General features: G+C 39.4%; 1 protein-coding gene across 1 annotated transcript in view; it reads left to right on the top strand.

The window, feature by feature from the left end:
• The window catches only part of FREM1 (FRAS1 related extracellular matrix 1), a 168,313-nt gene that overhangs the window by 128,200 nt on the left and 19,555 nt on the right, over positions 1-20,558 (top strand). Inside the window, exons 25-29 of the mRNA XM_067744415.1 lie at positions 617-1,031; positions 6,644-6,845; positions 7,563-7,707; positions 16,414-16,543; positions 19,110-19,182. Of these exons, the coding sequence (XP_067600516.1) occupies positions 617-1,031; positions 6,644-6,845; positions 7,563-7,707; positions 16,414-16,543; positions 19,110-19,182 (965 nt within the window). The remainder of the gene's footprint in view (positions 1-616; positions 1,032-6,643; positions 6,846-7,562; positions 7,708-16,413; positions 16,544-19,109; positions 19,183-20,558) is intronic.

Below are 20,558 nucleotides of genomic sequence, written 5' to 3'. Positions count from 1 at the left end.
TATTATAGCACAGGGAGATCAGCTTGGTGCTTTGTGACCACCTAGAGGGGTGGGATAGGGAGGGTGGGAGGGAGACGCAAGAGGGAGGAGATATGGGGTATATGTATATGTATAACTGATTCACTTTGTTATAAAGCAGAAACTAATATACTATTGTAAAGCAATTATACTCTAATAAAGATGTTTAAAAAAAAAGTTTAGCTTATTAAATTCTCACCAAAAAATACAGTTGCAAAAGTCTATATATATAAAATGAGTGTACTCTTCAAACTAGTGCAGTGGATCTGAAAGGATGTGAAATTCCTATTTGGGGCAAGGAATTACATTAAGTACTGACAAGCCTGAGAAATATCATTGGCACACTCTGCCCCATCATGTGAGTTACCATCAATGTTGATGAAAAAATACTTTGGGAGTTAGAATGGTCCATTTGTGCATTACCTAGTGATTGGTTTAATGGATAGAATAGTGTCCTCCTGAAAGAGCCACCCTTGAGTTTTCATTTTCGTCCCAACACGACATATCCTTTAGTAAAGGTGTGTATTGTTATCATTTCATTCCAGTAGATGGTGACACAAGAATCCATGTTGAAGGCTACCTTGCCTCTCTTTGCCAGATTCATCGTGAGCAATGGACTGCAGACCAAGCCTGGGGTGTTTGAGATCACACTGGAGACTGTGGACACAGCCTTACCCGTGGTGACCAGGAACAAGGGGCTGAGACTGGCTGAAGGGGCCACGGGTCTCCTCTCCCCTGACCTCCTTCAGCTGACCGACCCTGACACTCCAGCGGAGAACCTCACCTTCCTTTTGGCCCAGCTTCCACGACACGGCCAGCTCTACCTGCGGGGGACAATGCAGCTTCCACACAGTTTCACTCAGCTGGACGTGGACAGCGGGCATGTGACCTACAGGCACTCGGGAGGGCACTCTCGCACCGACCGCTTTACTTTTGTGGCCACGGATGGGACAAACCAAGGCTTTCTTGTGGATGGGAGAAGGTGGCAAGAACCTGTTTCATTCACCATCCAGGCAAGTATGACAAATACATGGTCCTTGGCCAGAGATGTGGAGAGAACGACTTCCAGGAGAACTGTTGCCTTATTTCCTTCCTTCTTTCATTCAAATGTGTAATGTGTGTCTACAGTGTGCCAGGCACTAAGGAAGGCACCAGGCATGTTAATATGAACAAAACAGTTGTGCTCCCTGTGTACGGGCTAATGACTGGCCTTTGGAGTCAGTGGTGGTACAGAAAGGACCACAGAACATGGGCTTTGGAGTCAGACACACCTAGGTTGGAATTTCTGTTTTAAACATTTTAATAGCTGTGTGACCTTAAAAGAGTTCTTTGACTCTTCTGATTCTACTTTGCCTTCTTTGAGAAACAATCCTTACACATTATGGTGAGAATTAAATAAGATTAGGTGTCTAAGGTACTAGCATATTGCCTGAAATATATCAGATATTCTATCTCTTGTGATTACTGTAACAACATCTAGCTACACTATTATGTTGATGCCTTTTGGTCTGTGTTATCTACTGGCATTTTAATGGTTTTCAAGTAAACACATGGAAACTTACGAAGCAGCATCAATATTACACATGTATTAATGGTGGGGATAATAACGGTAGCAGCTACAATTTTTGGAGTGTTAACTGTAGGTCGGACCCACTTTCCATAAATCTCATTTAATTTTTATAAAAATCCAATGAACTAAGTTTTATTACCTCCATTTTATAGATGGTCAGGAGTTCAAAAGTTTGGTCAAACACACATAAAGATCTCAAGTCTTTTTGATCCCCAATACTGTGTCCTTTCTGTGGTACTACGCTGCCACAGTTGTGTTGACTGTTACGATGGTTCTTGGAGGGCATAATGTGTGTTTCTTTTTTAGTCAAAACACATCAAGTATGTTCTGGCTCTCAAAGCCTTGAATCCAGTCTCCTTGGATATAGTTCACCCTGTTCTACACACTTCCACCAACAGCAAAAAAAGATGTAAATCTGTCTCTTAATTCAGGATACATTCTGATTATGTAAAATAATAATAATTTTCCCTTGCTCTTTCATCTCTGTCTTAGAGTTCTCCAGAGAAACAGAACCAAGAGGATGTATATAATTTATATACATATAGACTATGAGAGAGAGAGGGGGAGAAAAAGAGAAAGGGAAAGATTGATTCAATTGATTTATGTTCAGGAATTGGCTCACGCAATTGTGGGGTCTGACACATCCAAAATCTGCAGCGCAGGCCAGCAGCCTGAAAATTCCAGCAGGAGTTGATGTTACAGTCTTGAGTCCAAAGGCAGTTTGGAGGCAGAATTCCTTCCTCTTCAGGAGACTTCAGTCTTCTCTTAAGGCCTTTAAGTGATTGCGTGAGGCCCACCCACATTATAGAGGGTAATCTGCTTGACTCAAAGGCAATTGATTGAAATACTAGTCCCATCTAAAAAACAAAAAAATGCCTTCACAGGAGCATCTAGCTGGTGTTTGACCAAACAACTGGACATCAGACCCGGCTGAGGTGACATATCAAATTAACCATCACAGTCTTTATCTAAGGTGGGATCTGAGGAGGAAGGTGGGGAGTTATGATCACATGGAGTGGATACAAGATGAATCTTTGGCATGAGGGAGGTCCAGAAAGTGGAGTGAAATTATGATGTACTAGGAGAAAAGAGAAGGTGTTGGTAATATTGGTACAGTATGTAAGAAGTACTTTGTACATAGTAAAATTACTGTTTCTTTTTAAATTATGTTTTACTTGTTGTTAGTTTCATCCCACTCTTCAGTCTGTTAATATCTTTTTCTTGACCCCTGACCCCCCACACAATGTAGAGAAATGTCACTGTACTGCCCAACCTGGAATAATGTTCTGGTCTATTTGGTTGCAGATTTATAGGAGTTACTAATTCTGAGTGAAGGCATAAGAGTTCCGCACTACACTCCAGAACAGAGAGGGAAAAGGGGGTACAGTTTGAAGAGAGTACCAGAACTTAAATCAGGTTTCTCCCAACACCAATAATATCTTAAAGAACATGGTTATCATAGGAGAGTTATCTCTTGGAAGTTGTAGAATTTACTGATAGGGAAATATTCAATACATGTTGTAAAGGTTTTTCATTAAAAGTACAAGGGTTTCCTTGCCTTGTGTGTTAAAAAGCAAGCAAGCAAACGAACAAAAAACCTCACAAGGAAGGCCTCTTTCTCCCACAATTCCCCTGAACTTCCTGGTGTCTCTGAGCCAAGAAGTCAAACAATTTAGGAAATGACTCACCCCTCCAGCAGTGCAGGAGAGTGACCTCCTCAGTCTCTTGCTTTTAAGAGCTTTTTCTGGCAAGACAATAAGACGTCAACCACCACTGAGGGATGAATTGGTCCAAATAGGTCTACTAAGCATGGGTACACTACTGTTAGGGTCCCAACCTGGCTAACTGAGGGCAAAGCTACTGGATTTAAACACAAAACTGATACCAGCAGGCACTAATCTGACATTCATTTTGTAGGAAATCATGTCTATCCGACCAAGATTCTGCAGTCTTTTTTTTAACTGAAGTATAGTTGATTTACAGTGTTGTATTAATTACTGCTGTACAGCAAAGTGATTCAGTTATGTGTATATTTACATTCCTTCTTTTTTAAAATATTCTTTTCCATTACAGTTTATCATGGAATATTGAATATAGTTCTCTGTGCTATACAGTAGAACCTTGTTGTTTATCCATTCTGTATATAATAGCTTACATCTGCTAATCCCAACCTCCCACTCCATCCTTCCCCCAGCCCCTCTCCCTTAGGGAACCACCAGTCTGTTCTCTATGTCCGTGAGTCTCATTCTGTTTCGTAGATAGGTTCATTTGTGTCGTATTTTAGATTCCACATATAAGTGATGTCATATGGTATTTGTCTTTCTCTTTCGGACTTACTTCACTTAGTATGATAATCTCTAGTTGCATCCATGTTGCTGCAAATGGCATTATTTCGTTCTTCTTTGTGACTGAGTAGTATTCCATTGTGTGTGTGTGTACACACCACATCTTCTTTATCCATTCATCTGTCAATGGACATATAGGTTGTTTCCATGTCTTGGCTATTGTGAATAGCGCTGCTATGAACGTAGTGATGCGTGTTTCTTTTTGAATATAGTTTTGTCCAGATATCTGACTAAGATTCTGCAGTCTTGATGTAATGATTCCTGTAATCTTTCTTAAAAGGAGACAATGGGAGTGGGGGTGAGGGAGAAAGGACCAGCATCACTGCTTTCTAAGGTTTAGGCAAGTGTGAGATGATTTTTAGTAAATCCAACACAAGTGATCATAAGGATGTAGCCTTTTTTAAAAAATGTCTTATACTCCAATATTTTAAAATGCTTCTGTTATACTGATCCAAAAGACCTGCTTCTGAAGAAACTAGAAATTTAATAAGACTAGAATAGATTTTAACACAAAGTAGGACTGAAGACACAACAGGGGACCATGTAACCGGCGTGTAGATATTAACAATTTTTTAAAAACAAATGAACACAACAGGCGTTTATTCATTTTGTAATACTTTTATTTTTAAGGAAAATATAACATTAAAAAAATCCCTATACTCAAGTATTTACCAACTTTGAGTATTACTTACATGGCTTGAAGTATTTGTATTTTTCCTCTCTTGACATTGACCATCCTTCCTACTAGTCACCTTGGAGCTTCTCCCCCAGTGGCCATGATAAATGTTTGACCCTCCACCTCCCACCCAACCTCACAGCTCTGAGGGTGCTATCCACACTTTTTTAGGAGAGGAGAATGACTAACTTTTGAAAGTGTTTGTTGCTATTTCAGCTTATAAAATAATTGTTGTAAAGAGTTCATAAACTACAGAAAAGGACAAAAAAATAACCCTTCGTCATCCTACTGCTGTCAGTGGCTTCCTTGCATTCTTTTATTGCAATAAAAAAAGGATGATATTATATGTACTTTTATGCATATTGCCTGTTTCCACTCATAAAAATTTCCTCATGTCATTAAATCTTCCTTGAAAACACAATTTTTAAAGGCTGCATGGCACTCAATCTCAGGCAGAGGTGTTTTATAAATCCCCTGTTGGACTTTTATGTTTTATGGAATTTTTTGTTAATTGCTATTACAAATTATATTTTAGTCAACATCCATATATATATATATTTGCGTACATATGTATTTCTGTAGGATGCATTCAAAAACTGAAAATTTTGGATCACAGTATGTGCACATCTTTAATATACATATACGTCTAATTTATCTCCAGAAAATGTTCACTAATTTGCATTTGTACCAGCAAAATATAAAAATGTCTGTTTTTCCAAACATTTACCAACATGAGGTATGATTACATTCTTTAATCAAAAAGCAACTTGCCAACTTAAAAGGAAAAAAAATTTTGGTTGTTACAAAATTCCATACAGAAATACTCAAAGGAGAAGCGGTAATTTTTCCTCATCCCAAGACAAATGAACAGGTTTGTGCAAATGCTCCCAGAATTTTGTCTCTGTCTGTATGAACATATATATGTATTTGTTTTGATCAAAAATGGTAGTGTAGTTGTCTCCTATTCGGCAACTCGCTGGGTTTTGTTTTTTGGTTTTTACCAGTTAACGTTGAATTGTGGGAATTTTTCGTTACTAGTTTGTCCTGCCTCCTTTTCTTATTAATAGCTGAATAGCAGTTTATCACGTGATCATACACAAAAATATATATAGTCTTATCATTGACACTCTTTGGTAGAATTACAAGAGGATCATTTGAGGTAAATAAAGTTAAAATTTGAATGATTAGGAGTGAAGGGAAGTACCAGTGTCCTTGTACCTCTTTTGTGGTATCAGTGATGAATTGTGCTAATTCATCCTAAAATGTTCCCTCCGTAACCTATAAGAGTCATTTTGAAGAGGGACTGAGCTCCATAGGATACCTGAATGAGGCCCTTTGTAGTGTTTGAAACTATATATCTCTTTCACTCAGGAGTAGTTGCCCATCACAGTCTTCACAGATTGAGTCTACCTGTTTACCCGGTTCTCACTGTCAATAAAACAAATATGCAAGTGCCTATAGATAAGCACCTTTCACTTTTTTTTACTGAGGTATTTTTATTTCTACTCAACGTTTTTGCTATCTTAACAAAGACACGACAAAAAAAAATGTTCAATGCATTTGTAAAACCTTACATGTTTTCTTCTGTAAGTCACCAAACACTGGGAAAAAGGGGAAATCCTTCTGTAGAACTAATATTAAGTTTGCAGTACAATTCTTGGGTCAGTTTTAATGTATTCATTCAACAAGTATTTCTTGAGCTTCTGTTATAGCTGGGCATTGTGCCAGGTGCAGGGAATAGTTGGGGAGAAAAAGACATGTATCTGCCCTCAGGGAGTTTAGGTCCTAATGGGGTAGTCAGACGGTGGACAAATAAATAAAGCTGGGTCAAAGTTTACAGTAGAAAGTTGGCCTCTCTTCCAGGCACTATGATATTTGCTGAGAATATTGTGAATGAGATAGTTTTCAGCAGAAATTAACCAATAAGGAATCTGAAATTCAGGAGCGTTTGTCATCGTTGAACCATTAAAGCCCTGTGTTGCTTGGGGATGAGAAGCCTTTGTATAACACTGTGTGTAATTATTGATCATGCAGGTGGACCAGGTGGACAAAGCAGCCCCCCACATCACACATTTGCATTCCCCTTCTCAAGTGGGGCTCCTGAAAAATGGTTGTTATGGGATTTACATCACTTCCCACGTGTTGAAGGCATCGGACCCCGACACTGATGGCAATCAGATTATCTTTAAGATTTTACGAGGCCCCCAACATGGACATCTGGAGAATACAACAACAGGTACTGCCTTCCTTACTCCTTGTAATTGCTCATTTTAAAATACCCAGTGGCTGGCAATGCTAGACAGTTATTTAATTAAGTGCAGGCCCATTTGGTAAACACTCCCCAGGGCTTCCTGATAGATGCAGTTTATAAATCAATATAGGTGCTAAAGAGGGTTTGAAGCTGAGTTTTCCTAAATTCATCTTGAGTGGGAGAACTAAATACTGATACACAGTTGTTTATTGTTTACAACTTTTTTTTCAATAACCAGATCGTAATATATTGACAAAAACACACATTGTCAGGACCAAATTCATATTTGTGACTCATTTTTTTCTGTCATGAATTCCAAGGTGATGTAAGTTCATTAAAAACAATTTTTTTGGTGTAAGTTTTCTCTGGATTGTATCTTATTTCTGCTTTATGAAGACAATGATCACAATATGTCACTAAACAGGATGGCACAGAATTTTAGATTTTATTACTATATCTTCCTACTCCCTCTCTATTTTCATATTTAAGGTACAATATTTCTGAGACAAAGTAATTTGGAAGCCTAATTTAAGTTCATTCGATTTGAATTTTAAGATAGTTACATTTTATTAATTTCTTTAAAAAATATACTTTGGCTGTTTTTAAAGAGGAGTTTGAAATAAAATAGCCATAAAATTGTATCAGCTCTTACCTAATATTTTGTTTGATTACCAGTGAAACTCATTTACTTCTTTTTTGTAGGTGAATTTATCCATGAGAAATTTAGCCAAAAGGACTTAAACAGTAAGACCGTTCTTTACATCATAAACCCATCTTTGGAAGTAAATTCAGATACCATAGAATTTCAAGTCATGGACCCCACGGGGAACTCTGCCACTCCTCAAATGTAAATTCTTTTGCTTATTCAATAGTCCTGCATATAATGTCCAGAATGTATCTTATTAGGAAAGCGAAATGTTATTTTTTAATCAGAATCTAAGAGGACAAATTGATAGATTATTTCACAAGCTCATAGAATTGATTTTGGAGAGGGAAACTTCTATTACTGCTTGATAATGGGAAAGCCAGTAGCTTCACAGAATATGGAAACGTTAAAAAGTTAAGTTCATTAACTTAACTGGGTCATTCATTTTATGCATGCATTTACAAATGCATATCCTTTCACACCCACAGAGGTTTCTGTCTTGACGATTCACTGGCATCCAGGACTGAGCTTGTAGGCTCATGTACAAACCATGCAGCAAGAGGTCACTCTAGGACTGTGTTAGTAACCACAGTTTCCTAAATCTAAATCTCTAAAATATCTAGAACTGGGAAGAATGAGGAAGTCAGGAAATGCTAGCAAAACATCTTCTCTTCCCAAAAACCCAAGCAATAACTAGTGACTGCTTTTGTGAGTCAGTAAACCTACCATAGGTAAGGTGAAGACAGTACAAAGAGGAAAACAGACTTGGGGAGATATTAAGTGATACTTAGAATTTGTATAAAGTGTATGTCTTTCAGCATAACCAGAGTAACAAACCCTCAAAATTAACAATATTCACAGACCATAGTAGTTTCACTCACCAGGTCCCTATTCTAAACTTTTTTGGAAGGTGTACCTTGAGTAACTTGCCAGCTGTCAGAAGATCACAGAAAGGTTAATCATAGCCCAGTTCTCCACCTGCAGTGTTTTTTCTTTCAAGTTTGATACCCTTCCCAGTCACCTCGAAGGAAAGTTGTTCATTTATCCTAGTTTTAGTATTTACCTTATCCTAGTCGAACTACGTCCCATAAGTGAGGACAGCTCCTTTACGGGGCTTTTATGACAGAATATGGACAAAGGAAGAAAAGAAAAATTGAGAAATTCACCTCTGCTCCCTTCCTTCTTGCTTTTTCTTTCTAATCCTGAATTGTAGTCCCAATATCTGCCAGCAGAGGTCTCTGTAGTCATTGTTAGAAAAACACGTCTTTAACAAAACATGTTCCCAGGGTCCCACCTCTATTGCCTGCAGTACCTGGTCCAGATTTTTACCCAGCGGCTACTATAGGCCAGGTGTGCAGTACAAGAAGCTCGGAAATAGGTATGAGCAAGGAAGTCCTGTCCCCTGACATTAAAATACAATCATGGCCCTATAAAAGTAAAACAGCTGCCCACCTACTTGCAATTCAGACAAATGTCTTCCAATTTTCAAGGAAATTTTTTTTTTAAATCCTGCTCCAAAAATATTAATAAATTGATTTCACTTGCTTTTTAATAGTTCAACTAAAAAACCTAAGAATATTGATCAGACTTGCTACTCATCAAATGCTGACTGCTGGTCTTCCACATGAGAACACAGCATAGGTGCCAGAGAATTTTTTTCCCAAAATAGAGCTAGATTGATACTGCTTCACCTACATACCCTTTTCAGTCCTCATTGTTACCAAGGGCATTGTTTTGAAGATGATTTATGATTTTAAATAATCCTCAAACTTATTGCAGAATCACAGAATTTATAACCTTACTTGAGGCTTTTAAAATAGGCTCCTACTTGTACTGGATACCTTTTTTCAGGTACTTACGCTGAAGTTGTTTCTAATTCAGCTTGTAATGATTGGAACCAGTGGAATATAATGTAAAATATGCCTACTGATGGTTAATCCCAAATAACTTTGATTTGATCTGACATATATTAAGTTGTCTCTTCTAGAGTGGGTGGGGGGAGGTGGAAACTGCTCAGTGCTTATCTGTATAAATTTTGAAGGATATAGTTGGCCCTAACCTCATTTGTAAGTAGATGTTTTTTGGAACAAGAAGAACTTTTTTTTCCCAGCAGGAAACAAATGTTATGAATAGTGGTCTGTCTTCCCATGACAACCAGCAGGAAGCTACTTACACATACATTATAAATCACAGGCATTTACAATGTAGGTTTCTGCTCTAGTTCATTGCTCTTCGTTTAATCGTCAAAACCACCTTTAAGTTAGGTACTATCATAATCCAGAATTTACAGGTGAAGAGTCTGAGGCAAAAGGAGATAGGAAGTGACTTTTCCAAGCTCATACACCTAGCTAGTGAAGGAGCTAAGATTTAGGTCCAGAAAGTATGGTTCTTGAGTCCATGGTTTTCCTCGCTGCGCTAAAGGACTTTTTGCCCACTTTTAATGAGTGTGCGGAAACGGCCTATAGGAAAAGAAGCAACAGACTCAGCTCGCTTCTTTCTCTCCAGTCTTTGGCCACCAAAGCAACAAGAAAGGGGGAATACTTACTCCTCAAGACCTTAAATGTAAATTACATTTACATTTCAATATGAGTGTGTACTCCATGGCTAAGGCACTGGGGGTTATGGGACAGATAATACACAATAAACCACTGGACTGAGAGCCAAAGAACAGGGTTTGAGCCTTGGCTCTCCCACTGACCTGGGTCAAGGCTTACTTACCTTAGTTATCTTATCTGTAAAGTGGGGGCAGTAGTACAATTTCTTCACTGGAACGAATGAGGTAAAACATATGTAAGCATCTTCTATATTTAAAGTCATTAACAAATGTGACCTGTGGTGGTGATTACTATTGTTGTTCATTCACAAGGGGGCAACAATTGACTGAAGAAGGATCCCAGAGACATTTGGTGGCCAGCTCAAGCCCATCTCTAGTTAGAAATTGACTCTGCGTTGATCCACAAAGTGAATAATCCATATGCTTGTTAATCAATCAGCTAAATGCTGTGGAACTTTGTGTTCTTTTCTGGCTTAGACGGTATTAATAGATTAATATTCTGCATGTTTAAAGGGGTGGGACCTTCTATAACACAGCTGAAGAGACAGGTGGGTGCAATCTGGAGCAAAATGGAGGCTCTTTAAAGAACAAGAAGGACCCATGTTCAGGGGGAATTGTCCCAGAATCTTGATTGCTAGTAAGTTTTTGCCATGGCAGCATTTCTATAGAATATCATTCCTGAAGGGTCAGTAGATATTCCGTTAGAAATAGTGTTTGCAAATCTTAATGTAATCAAGTTATTGCTAGCTAGCTTGCGGGCTGCTTAATGCATCAAATGCTAGAGTCACGAAGATGCTTGTATGCACTGGGAATCTTCGAGAGAGGGGTATAGTATACAAGATATCTCAACCTGATTTGACTATAGAACCAAGACCACCCTACCCCAGAATAGCTCATGAAACAAGTTTTTCAAGGGATACATTTGGGAGACATTTTATTGTAAATAGAAGTTATTTTAGAACACTGAAATCCATGGAAATTTGCATCAAGATTTAGATTTGGTTAAGTGCCAAAATTTCAGGCACTGTGCTAGGCGCTTTTACATATGTTGTCCAATTTAATCTACAAAACACAATCCTCTGAGGGTGATAAGAAAATCAGGCTCAAAGCATTTAAGTAATTGGCCAGAAGTCACTGAGTGAATGAATGGCAGAGGCCACAGTGCACCCTGACCTCAACGTGAGTGCTCATCTTATCGGCTCACGCCTTGGCGTGATTCGCTCATATGCCCACGACAGTTCTCTAGTCCGATGTGAATCTCAAGGTGGTCTGCATACCACCCAAACTCAGTTACACAGGACCACGTAAAACACCTCTGCAGACCACAGAATATAGCTGACTTCTGACCAAGCCAGTTTCTTAACATGCATTCAGGGTTGACCTCTTTCTTGTGCCCACTGCAAAAAGGTGAACTTCAAAAGAAAAGTTGACCCTTGCTGAAGTTCTGCATAACTCAGTAGCTGCTTCATGATTCTAAGCACTTTGATTCTTCTCCTGCCTTTGGCTACCCTCATTCTAGCTGTTCTGTGACTCATCCTTGGCCTTAAAAGAGAAGAGCCAAAGAAATCAAAAAAGAAAAGGAATTTCTAGCAGGCGAACCTGGCAATGCTTTAGCAGCTTTTATGAAACACATTGTAGGGGAAGAGTTTGAAACTCTTAGTTAGGTTGGGCTTTCATGTTACCTGCAAGCCAGAAGTTAAAGTATTTATCTCCAGACTAGATCTAAGAAACCACAGAGGAAGGGAAAGGAAATAGCCCTTATTAAACACCCACTGTGTACAGGTGCTTTATACATATTAACAAATTTTAATTTGCATCATTTGACGTGAATATGATTCCCCTCATTTTAAAGATAATGAAAACTGAGGTCCAGAGAGACTAACTGACCATCATCACACACTAATAAGTGGTTGTGAGATGTGTCTGATTCCAAAGCACTTGTTTGGGGTACTAGCTGTGCTGCTTCCCGGCTAAACACTGTTTCCCCATTATCATGCGAGAAAGACAAATATGAAAGTGCAGGTGTTCATAGCATTTTTACTGAGCTTAATAGCATCCCCTTTGAGTTGACGTCTTAGATTGAACACTTGGAAAAATATTTTTTACCATTTCTGTTTTCTTAAGTCATGTGCTACTTGATTATAAGTGAAGATCTAGTTATAAGAATAATTTAATCACAATTTTAGCTACTATAAAACCTTTCACTGAGAAGCTCAAAGTACTTAATGAGTATTCATTAAGGTTCATTTAACCTCTTTGAAGTACAGACTCATTATTATTGCACTTCGGGAAGTGAGGAAACTGAGGCATAGAGCAGCCAAGTCCTTTTTTTACACACCCTTGTTAACCTGGATTAATGTCCCATATCCCAAAGTAGAGTTTTAATCCCAACTGGTTCTTCTGGTCCATTGTTCCTTCATATAAATGAACCGAGTAGCCACAGAATAAAATATCAGAAAGTATATATTTTTGACTCTACTTCAACACTATTAACTACTTGGTCCAGACAATTCTTTGCTGTGGGGCAGTGGTGGAGGGTGAGTTGGGTGTCCTATACATTGAAGGATGCTTAGCAGCGTCCCTGGCCTCTACCCGCTAAATAACCAGTATCACCCTCCTCCCACTGTGAAAAACAAAGCTGTCTCTAGACATTGTCTGATGTTGAGAAGGGTGCACAGGCCTTAGAAAACAAGAAATCATGCTTTATGATAGAATGCTCTTTTACCAATGCCACCTTTCTCTCTAGTCCAATAGGAGCTAAGGAATCCAGAGTGAGTCAGGACTAGAAAAAACACGTGAGGATCATCTAGTCTAGCTGTTTTTTCAGACTGTGTGAAATACGTTAATAGGGCTGGGGAGAAAAAAAGTTTCAGTGGTCAACTTAGCTTTTCAAACAGGAAGCTAAACAAGGTTCATTATTTCCTTTAACAAATACTTATTGAGCTCTTACTATGTCTCAGTCACTCTAGAAGGGACTTGGTGATACATCAGTGAACCAAAGACCCCTGTTTACTTGGAGCTAAGTACCTAAATACTTAGCTAAGTTCCTTGGTACCTAAGTAAATTAAATAGTATGGTATACACGATACGTACTTTGGAAAATGAAAGTTGCTCAGATTAAGGGGGATCACAGACACTGGATTCTGGGGACGGATTGCAATTTTAAATCGAGTGATTAAACGGATTTTCTCGTGCTTGACTTAGAGTTAGAGAGGGACCGGAAGTCCCATCCCGTTTAATTTCTACTCCTCCATCCCGTGTCTTTCATTCACGATAGTTGTTGGGAACCAAAATTTAGCTTATACATTAAATAAAATGTTCTACTGTTTTGAGTCCCAACAGTCACTTAGGGAACGTTTCTCCCCTGGGGATGACTTTCCCCATGAGGGACATTTGGAAAGTTCTGGAAACAGTTTTGATTGTTGTAACCAGAGGGGAGTGGTGTGGCTAAATCTGGTGGATCTCACGAGTAGAGGCCAGGGATGCTGCTAAACTTCTTGCAATGCACAGGACAGCCTCCCACCACAAAGAATCATCTGGTCCCAGATGTCGATAGCGTCAAGTTTGAGAAGCCGTGACCTAGGGCCTTAAGGAGTTCTCATGTCCTGCTAAGTGACTTGAAATGATTGCGTTGTGGGCTTCACAGAAAGTGTATCTATAAACTTAATTTCTGACTTTAGAGTGAGCTTTACTTTGTGATAATAGAAGGGAGGGATCATTAAAATGTGAAGATTTGAACCAACTCTTGTCTGCATGACACCTCGCAATCCAGAGCTTCCCACATTTCTTTCATGGGGTCCTGCACCTTGTTACCTACATGATACCAAGCATACGTCTGTGTGGCTTCTTTCAGGGAGAATTCCCAAGTGATTGACTACATCTCTTACTTTTCTTTCAGGTGTTTGTGTAGAGTTTTAGCAACTGCAGTCTCAGTGTAGAAAGATCTTCTTCAATACAATACTGCAGAAAACAAAAAACACATTCAAAACATGTGTCACACATATCCTCTAGGTATGCAAGTGCTTTGTGACTTAAGTATTTTTCTGGAAAATATATAGCCCGGCTTAAATTTCATGGCTTTTCAATAGATCTTTATTATTTGTAGGGAGCAGTTTTAAGAAAATAAAGTAGAACATTGTGTAATGACAATCTTAACCTCTAAGCATTATGAAGCATTCTAAGGTGTATCAGGGTTATGTATGCACTTTCCCAGACACCAAGACCCTTAATGCTTTGAAGCTGAACAACACTCTGCATGGTCCCCCTTATGGATCTAGATCAGCAATCAAATCACATTTCACTTTAGGCCTTGGGGTCACCTGGACCTGCAGAGTGACACTGATGAATTTTTGCTGGTCATGGTTAGCATTAGCAATGGATGGATTCTTAGAAGGTTGAACATTGAAACTCATTTGAACCTTACTGAGAGTTAGCTGAAATCCATCCCTGTGTATCTATTTCACCCCTTCCCATTGTTCCCGTTTCCTCCTCTTTTATCTTTCTCTAATCCCTCTCGCTTATTTTGTTCTCCGTTCTCATTTATCTGGATCCTTTAGGAACTCTTTGCAATGTGTTATTTCTATTAGCATTTATAACTATATTTAACATAACATATGCTATGTTATTTCTATAGCATTTATCCTTGTTGCTTGTTATCTTGTGATTCTTTAAGCAGTCTCTTATTTCTTTATGTCTTGATTTGAAATCAGTTGCGTCAAAGACCCATGAGGGGTCTTTGAATACTATTGAATATAAGGATCCTATTTTCATGTCAAAACTTTGTGAAGCCCAGCATGCCAATAATAATAAATTTCATATGTATTGATTGAATAAACATTCATACAAATCCATTCCACACTCCCACTCTCCCCCTTGTCCCACTGGCCCAGGGTTGGTGGAGTAGGAGACAGTGCTACTGAGTTTGTTTCGCTCGTGAACTTAATCTATAGGATGTGACTGTGACACATGACTGGTACAAGGACATACAGTGATTATTAGAGGATAAACTTACTCTCTAATATGAATGATCTACAGGAAAGTCTGGAGAGCCCTGTGAAATTTGTGAATTCTATGTTCTACATAGTAGCACCCAGAATTTCTAGTTCTGAAAGGAAAAGAAAATTGTAAAGTAACTTTAAAAGTCTAGAGGAAAGAGCCTGAATCTAAGTGAAAGTTTGGGAATATAGTAAGGCAACCACTGAGGGTTTTGTGAATGGAGAATGAAAGGGAAATGAATAAAACACAAGCAATGGAAGTGGGTTAGATGATCATAGTGAAGATTGCTTATGTCTTTATTGCTGAAAGGTTACAGGGGGTAAAGGATGTAAGAACATATTTGAAGAGAAATGTTCAGGTGAAACATTTCAAGTTTTCTCACCTCAGAAAGGGAAACACTTCAGGGTAAAGATAAAATTGTAGTCCCCTGCTTGAGCTCAGACTACAAGAGTCATGAAGAACTTCAGTTGGGAAGAAGACTGGTAGAGAAGGAATAGTACATTTGGTTTCAGATTTATACTGGGGATTCCATCTCTGCTGTCTGTTAGCTTTGTCATAGATTTTTGCCTTCGAGGTAGTTATTTAACCTCTCTAAGCTCAGTGTTCTTTTCTGAAGAAAAGAAAAGAAAAAGTCCCTCTCCATGCCATGAGGATTAAAGAAGTCAGTTTCCATCAAATGTCAGGCTCACTAAATATAGCGTGGGGAAAAAAGACCACCCTGTATTTAGCAAGTTTATTCAGTTGTATAGCTGCATCCAAGGTACATATTAGCGTAGCCCTTTTATACGCACAGAGGAAGGGACAGATAATGCTTTAAAACACATGCACATTCTAACTCCTAGGCACATCCTCAAAGATATCTCGTTGTTAAACTGAACCCAAGTTCAGAGAAGACCTGTGCCTGGAAATGATCTTGTTGTATTGATGAAGGAGGCCAAAAGATAGGAGAGAAGATTTCATATCAATGTCCTTTCCAAAAATGAACTTCTCCTTGAACTTAACACCTGCTCCTTTCCCTTCTGAAGATGCAAGTAGGAGTCTCTTTTCTATCACTAATAATTTTAAGACCTCTGATAGACTTTTAACCTTATTTCTGCACTTATAAATGGAATTCTTATCCGTGCTCTACATCACAGCATTGTTAAGAGCAATAAATGAGACAGTGACAGTAAAAGTTCTTTGTGAGCTAAAACGTCCCAAACAAGTGTAAGGAGCTTGTAGCATTGGTGTAGGTTGATGAACCACTTCTGTCTCCCAGTGTGGACCAGTGGTTCAGCTTGCTACCCAGCAGAGGAGCCCCCCAGGCATCCATTATGCATTTCTCATGATTTTCTTTCTTCTTTTCCTTACATGCATAGCTTGGAACTGAAGTGGTCTCATATCGAGTGGTCACAGACTGAATATGAGGTCTGTGAGAATGTGGGCGTATTGCCCTTGGAAATTACCAGAAAGGGATATTCCATGGACTCGGCCTTTGTGAGTGTAAAGGTAACAAGTCTGTCAATTTTCAAGCTAAAACCTCGGTTGCTGGTTGGTGCCTTTGATTATTTCCTTAGAAAAATTCAGAGTAACTAAGGAAATTTCAAACTGCACGAGTGTTGCACTATTCCCAAGAGTCTAAGTACAAAACCTCCTTGTCCCTCCATCACTTATCTAGGTGCATTAGCTCCTAGATAGGATATTTCTAACCCATTTTTAGTTTTTAAATCTGGTCTTTAACTCTTGAAGTTTGATTTGACAAGGGAGATCTATCCAACCTAGTGAACTTGGGCCACACTCTGCTTTGGAAAGGAGAGTTGTAGGCGAATGGAAGTCCCCAAATGGCTCTCTCTTAGTATGCACCAGGACCATCTCCTGTGGCCTCAGTGGATGAAAAAATCAGGGAACACACCTATCGTAAGCTTCACCCAAGTCACGCAAAATTAAGAGACCATGTATCAATACAGGCACCCTGAAATATAAGGAATTTTCAATAATTATTTTTGGACTAGTCACCTGCTGTTTCTTTGCACTGCCATGGGCCGTGAAGCACAACCTATGGCTTCTAGAATTGAAAGATTTTTTTAGGAGTCACTATAAAAATTGCACTTCACGTGAACGAGAACATGGAAATCCTGTACATACGAATGCTGGTGAATGAGCCTGAAAGATTCCCCTCCACAATCTAAGGAAAAAAGCAGTGATACTAGCTTCTGGGAAAAAAATGCCATCTCAGTTAAGTCTCAATTACAATAATAAGTTCAAATCACCCTCACAACCTCGTGCACATAAATCCTACTATATCCAGACTCAGTATTTATCTTTCTAGTGGGCATAGGGTCTTTTCCCCTGATCTGGGGTGTTTTATTATTGTTAAATCATCAGATAACTGGGTATCCCCTCTACCTTCCCAGTAGATAGTTTATGGAAAAAGAAAGAACCCGCCTGGATGGTTTTCTAATATTCTTCTGGTCCTCCATAAAAAGCACCATATGCTCCAGTCCGGAGTTTCGGGCCACAGAACCGTTCACCATGCCAGGTAGAAACAACAGACGTGGTGTGACGGAACCTTTTGTCTGCTTAAGCTGAGTGCACACAGTGAAGCTGCCAGCTGAGTCTGCAGGCCTTTCGCAAACAGCCCGAGTCCTTCAGGGACCACTCTGCTTACAGCACAGCCTGCTGCTTTAGCCTGGAGCCTATTGGCTGCTTGGCTGGGAGGAGGGAGAAGAAAGCACTCCTACCCTACATTGTTTGCCCTGGTTTGAATCACACACCTGCACCGGACTCATTTCTGCAGCCACCTTGACTCAGCCCATTCCTTTTCCCACGTAGGATTCTGTAAGCTCAGTGGTGGTAAATACTAGGTAATTGCACGTGCAAGAACCACATGGGGAAATGTAACTCCCAGCATATGATGGGTACAGGTGTGCAATGAGCTGCCTTTCCACAGGGAAAGGTTGTTGGGGAGGAGCCTTGGCATTGTGGAGAAAGAAGAAATGGGAGCTTAGGAGGCAGTACTCTTCTTGAGCAAAATGTTTCCACTGCAGACCACTGACACATGTTAGGGCCTTTGGTTAGAAGTGCAGATAATGTCTGAGGCCAAAGAAATAGGAATTTGCAAGTTTTTACTTGTGCCCTTCATCCCTTTGTAAGAAAGTGAAGGAATAGAGTAACTCACTTTCCTGAACATCTCATTCAAGGACCTCTTTTTCAAACCAGCTGAAGCTGCTTTTTCAAACTCCTTTTCAACCATATTTCAAACTAAATATGTGTTCTTCACACATATTTAGGCTCCTCTGGGGGAAGTTAAGGGCACGAGATGTCAGAGCCCTTAAATCACCTCTGTTCTTTAGCCCTGGGGGATGGGAAAAAGGGGTCAGCCAATTGTCTCTTTAGACTGGACCAATTTTTTTTTTTTTTTTTTTTTTTTTACAATTTACTTGAAGGAGCTTCTGAAGCCCTTGGTTCTGGGTGTGGATGGCCTTTGTGTGGCTGTTCCCCAGGACTGTCATCCCCACAGAGCCCTCATTCATGTCTGTGAAGAGGAATGGTTTCATCCAGATGCGAAAATGGACCAGACTTGTTTTAGTTCATCTGGTCTAAAGGCTTTCAGTGCCCTGAGCTCGCAGGATACCTCCAAGCTGGCTGACAGATGAGCACCCCGTTTGTCAGCAGTACCCACTTTTCCTTCTCTTCACTGCCCTTCTCCCTTTCCTCCAAGGCATTATTTTAGGACCTGGTTGGGGTAGAGGGAAGGCCATGAAATAAAATGATATTTGCAACAAAGAGAAATATACTGTTTAAAATTCACATTACTTTCTCCAATAACCAAATCATTTATAAAGGAGAAGAAAAAAATAAAGTTTTATGTTTACTTCCATTGATATTAGTCTAGGAAAAAGTTAACTTTAAGGAAGATGGGTCAAAAATGATGTATTAGAATAAAAAAACCACTTAATGTTAAAAACAGATTTAAGAGCATGAGTTTAGTCTAGTATGAGATCAGACTAGATGTTTTTCTATTACAGAATATTTATTTTTATTAAAAAAAAGATTTTGTTTTTCCCCTCTTAAGGTCAACCAAGTGTCAGCTACAGCTGGAAAGGATTTCACTATGACTCCATCTAAGCTGATTCAGTTTGACCCAGGTACGTTTTGCGTCTACACTTTGTTTCATGTTTTTGTAAGAAAGTCTGGAGATGGTGGAAAAGACAGACTATTATGCAACTTCAGCCAACTAGAAACTCCTCAGGGCACAGGATCACCCCCTCTCCCAGAGAGATGAGTTTGTACTTGAGGCTTTGCCCCTCATATTTTATGTTATTACTAGTGAGTATTTATTTAAAATGAGAAGAGAGATCGTAACAAATAAAATATATAAAATATTAAGGCAAACATCCAAAAATCCAGAAAAAAATGCCATTTAAAAAAATTATTCAGAGATCTGACACAAAGCTGAAATAATGTAATTGCCTCATATTTTAATGGAAATTTTTTGAATGTTATAGTATGTGGATTCCTAAAGGGTCATTTCTAAATTATCTCTCTTGGAATAGGCTGATATGAACAGATTCCAGGGGAAATTGTTATTTAATTAGATAACACCTGTTTTGTTTTAAGCGTTTGGAAAAATTTTGCTAGGTGCAAAAGGGAATACAAAAGCATGGGGCCTGTTCTCAAGGATGTTCTATACTGTGAGAAATATAGACATGAAAACAACTCACTAATAGAGTACATTGTGACCCCAAGGATGTGCCATTGTTCTGGCTAAGGAAAATCCTGGAAGACTTCCTGGGGGAGTTGGTAGCAGAAGAAGGGGACTTAAACTGCAGGACAAACATTCATTTGGCTAACTGTGCCTTAAGTACCAAGGCGGGAGCAATGCCCCCTTTCCCTGGTTTCTGTAGATGGGAACCAGTAGCTCTCCCTCACTACACTGCATGGTTGTCTCTCTTTCCCTCTGGTATGGAATGGACCTAGATCACCTGTCCAGGGACAAAAGGAAAAGGCCTTGAGAAGCAGCCAGGGCGTGTGGCTTTCTGCTCCCCTGCAGAGGAGGTGTTCTGCATTCTGAGAACAGGCCATCCAATCAAGACTTTAGCCATTGTCTGCCACTGACACATGAAGTTTTGGGCAAAGGCAAAACAAAATGGTCTGAATACCATTACCACTCCAAAACTGACAACCTTAATATTAAACGTAGAGGAGACTTCCCTGGTGGCGAAGTGGTTAGCACTCCACGCTCCCAATGTGCGGGGGCCTGGATTCAATCCCTCATTGGGGAACTAGATCCTACATGCGTGCCGCGACTAAGAGTTCACATGCCACAACTAAGGAGCCCGCATGCCACAACTAAGGAGCCGGTGAGCCGCAACTACGGAGCCCGCCTGCCACAACTAAGACCCAGCACAACCAAAAAAAAAAAATTAAAAGTAGAAAAGAAATGCCTTTCTGCAGTTCACCACAAGTTGTACGATGTTTAGTGACTGTATTAGTTTGCTGGGGCTACCCTAATAAAGTATCA

The sequence above is a fragment of the Pseudorca crassidens genome, chromosome 7 (genome assembly GCF_039906515.1).
Source record: "Pseudorca crassidens isolate mPseCra1 chromosome 7, mPseCra1.hap1, whole genome shotgun sequence".
Lineage (NCBI taxonomy): Eukaryota > Metazoa > Chordata > Mammalia > Artiodactyla > Delphinidae > Pseudorca > Pseudorca crassidens.
Note: the sequence above shows the minus strand (reverse complement) of the source record. Positions and strands in the feature narration are given on the sequence as shown.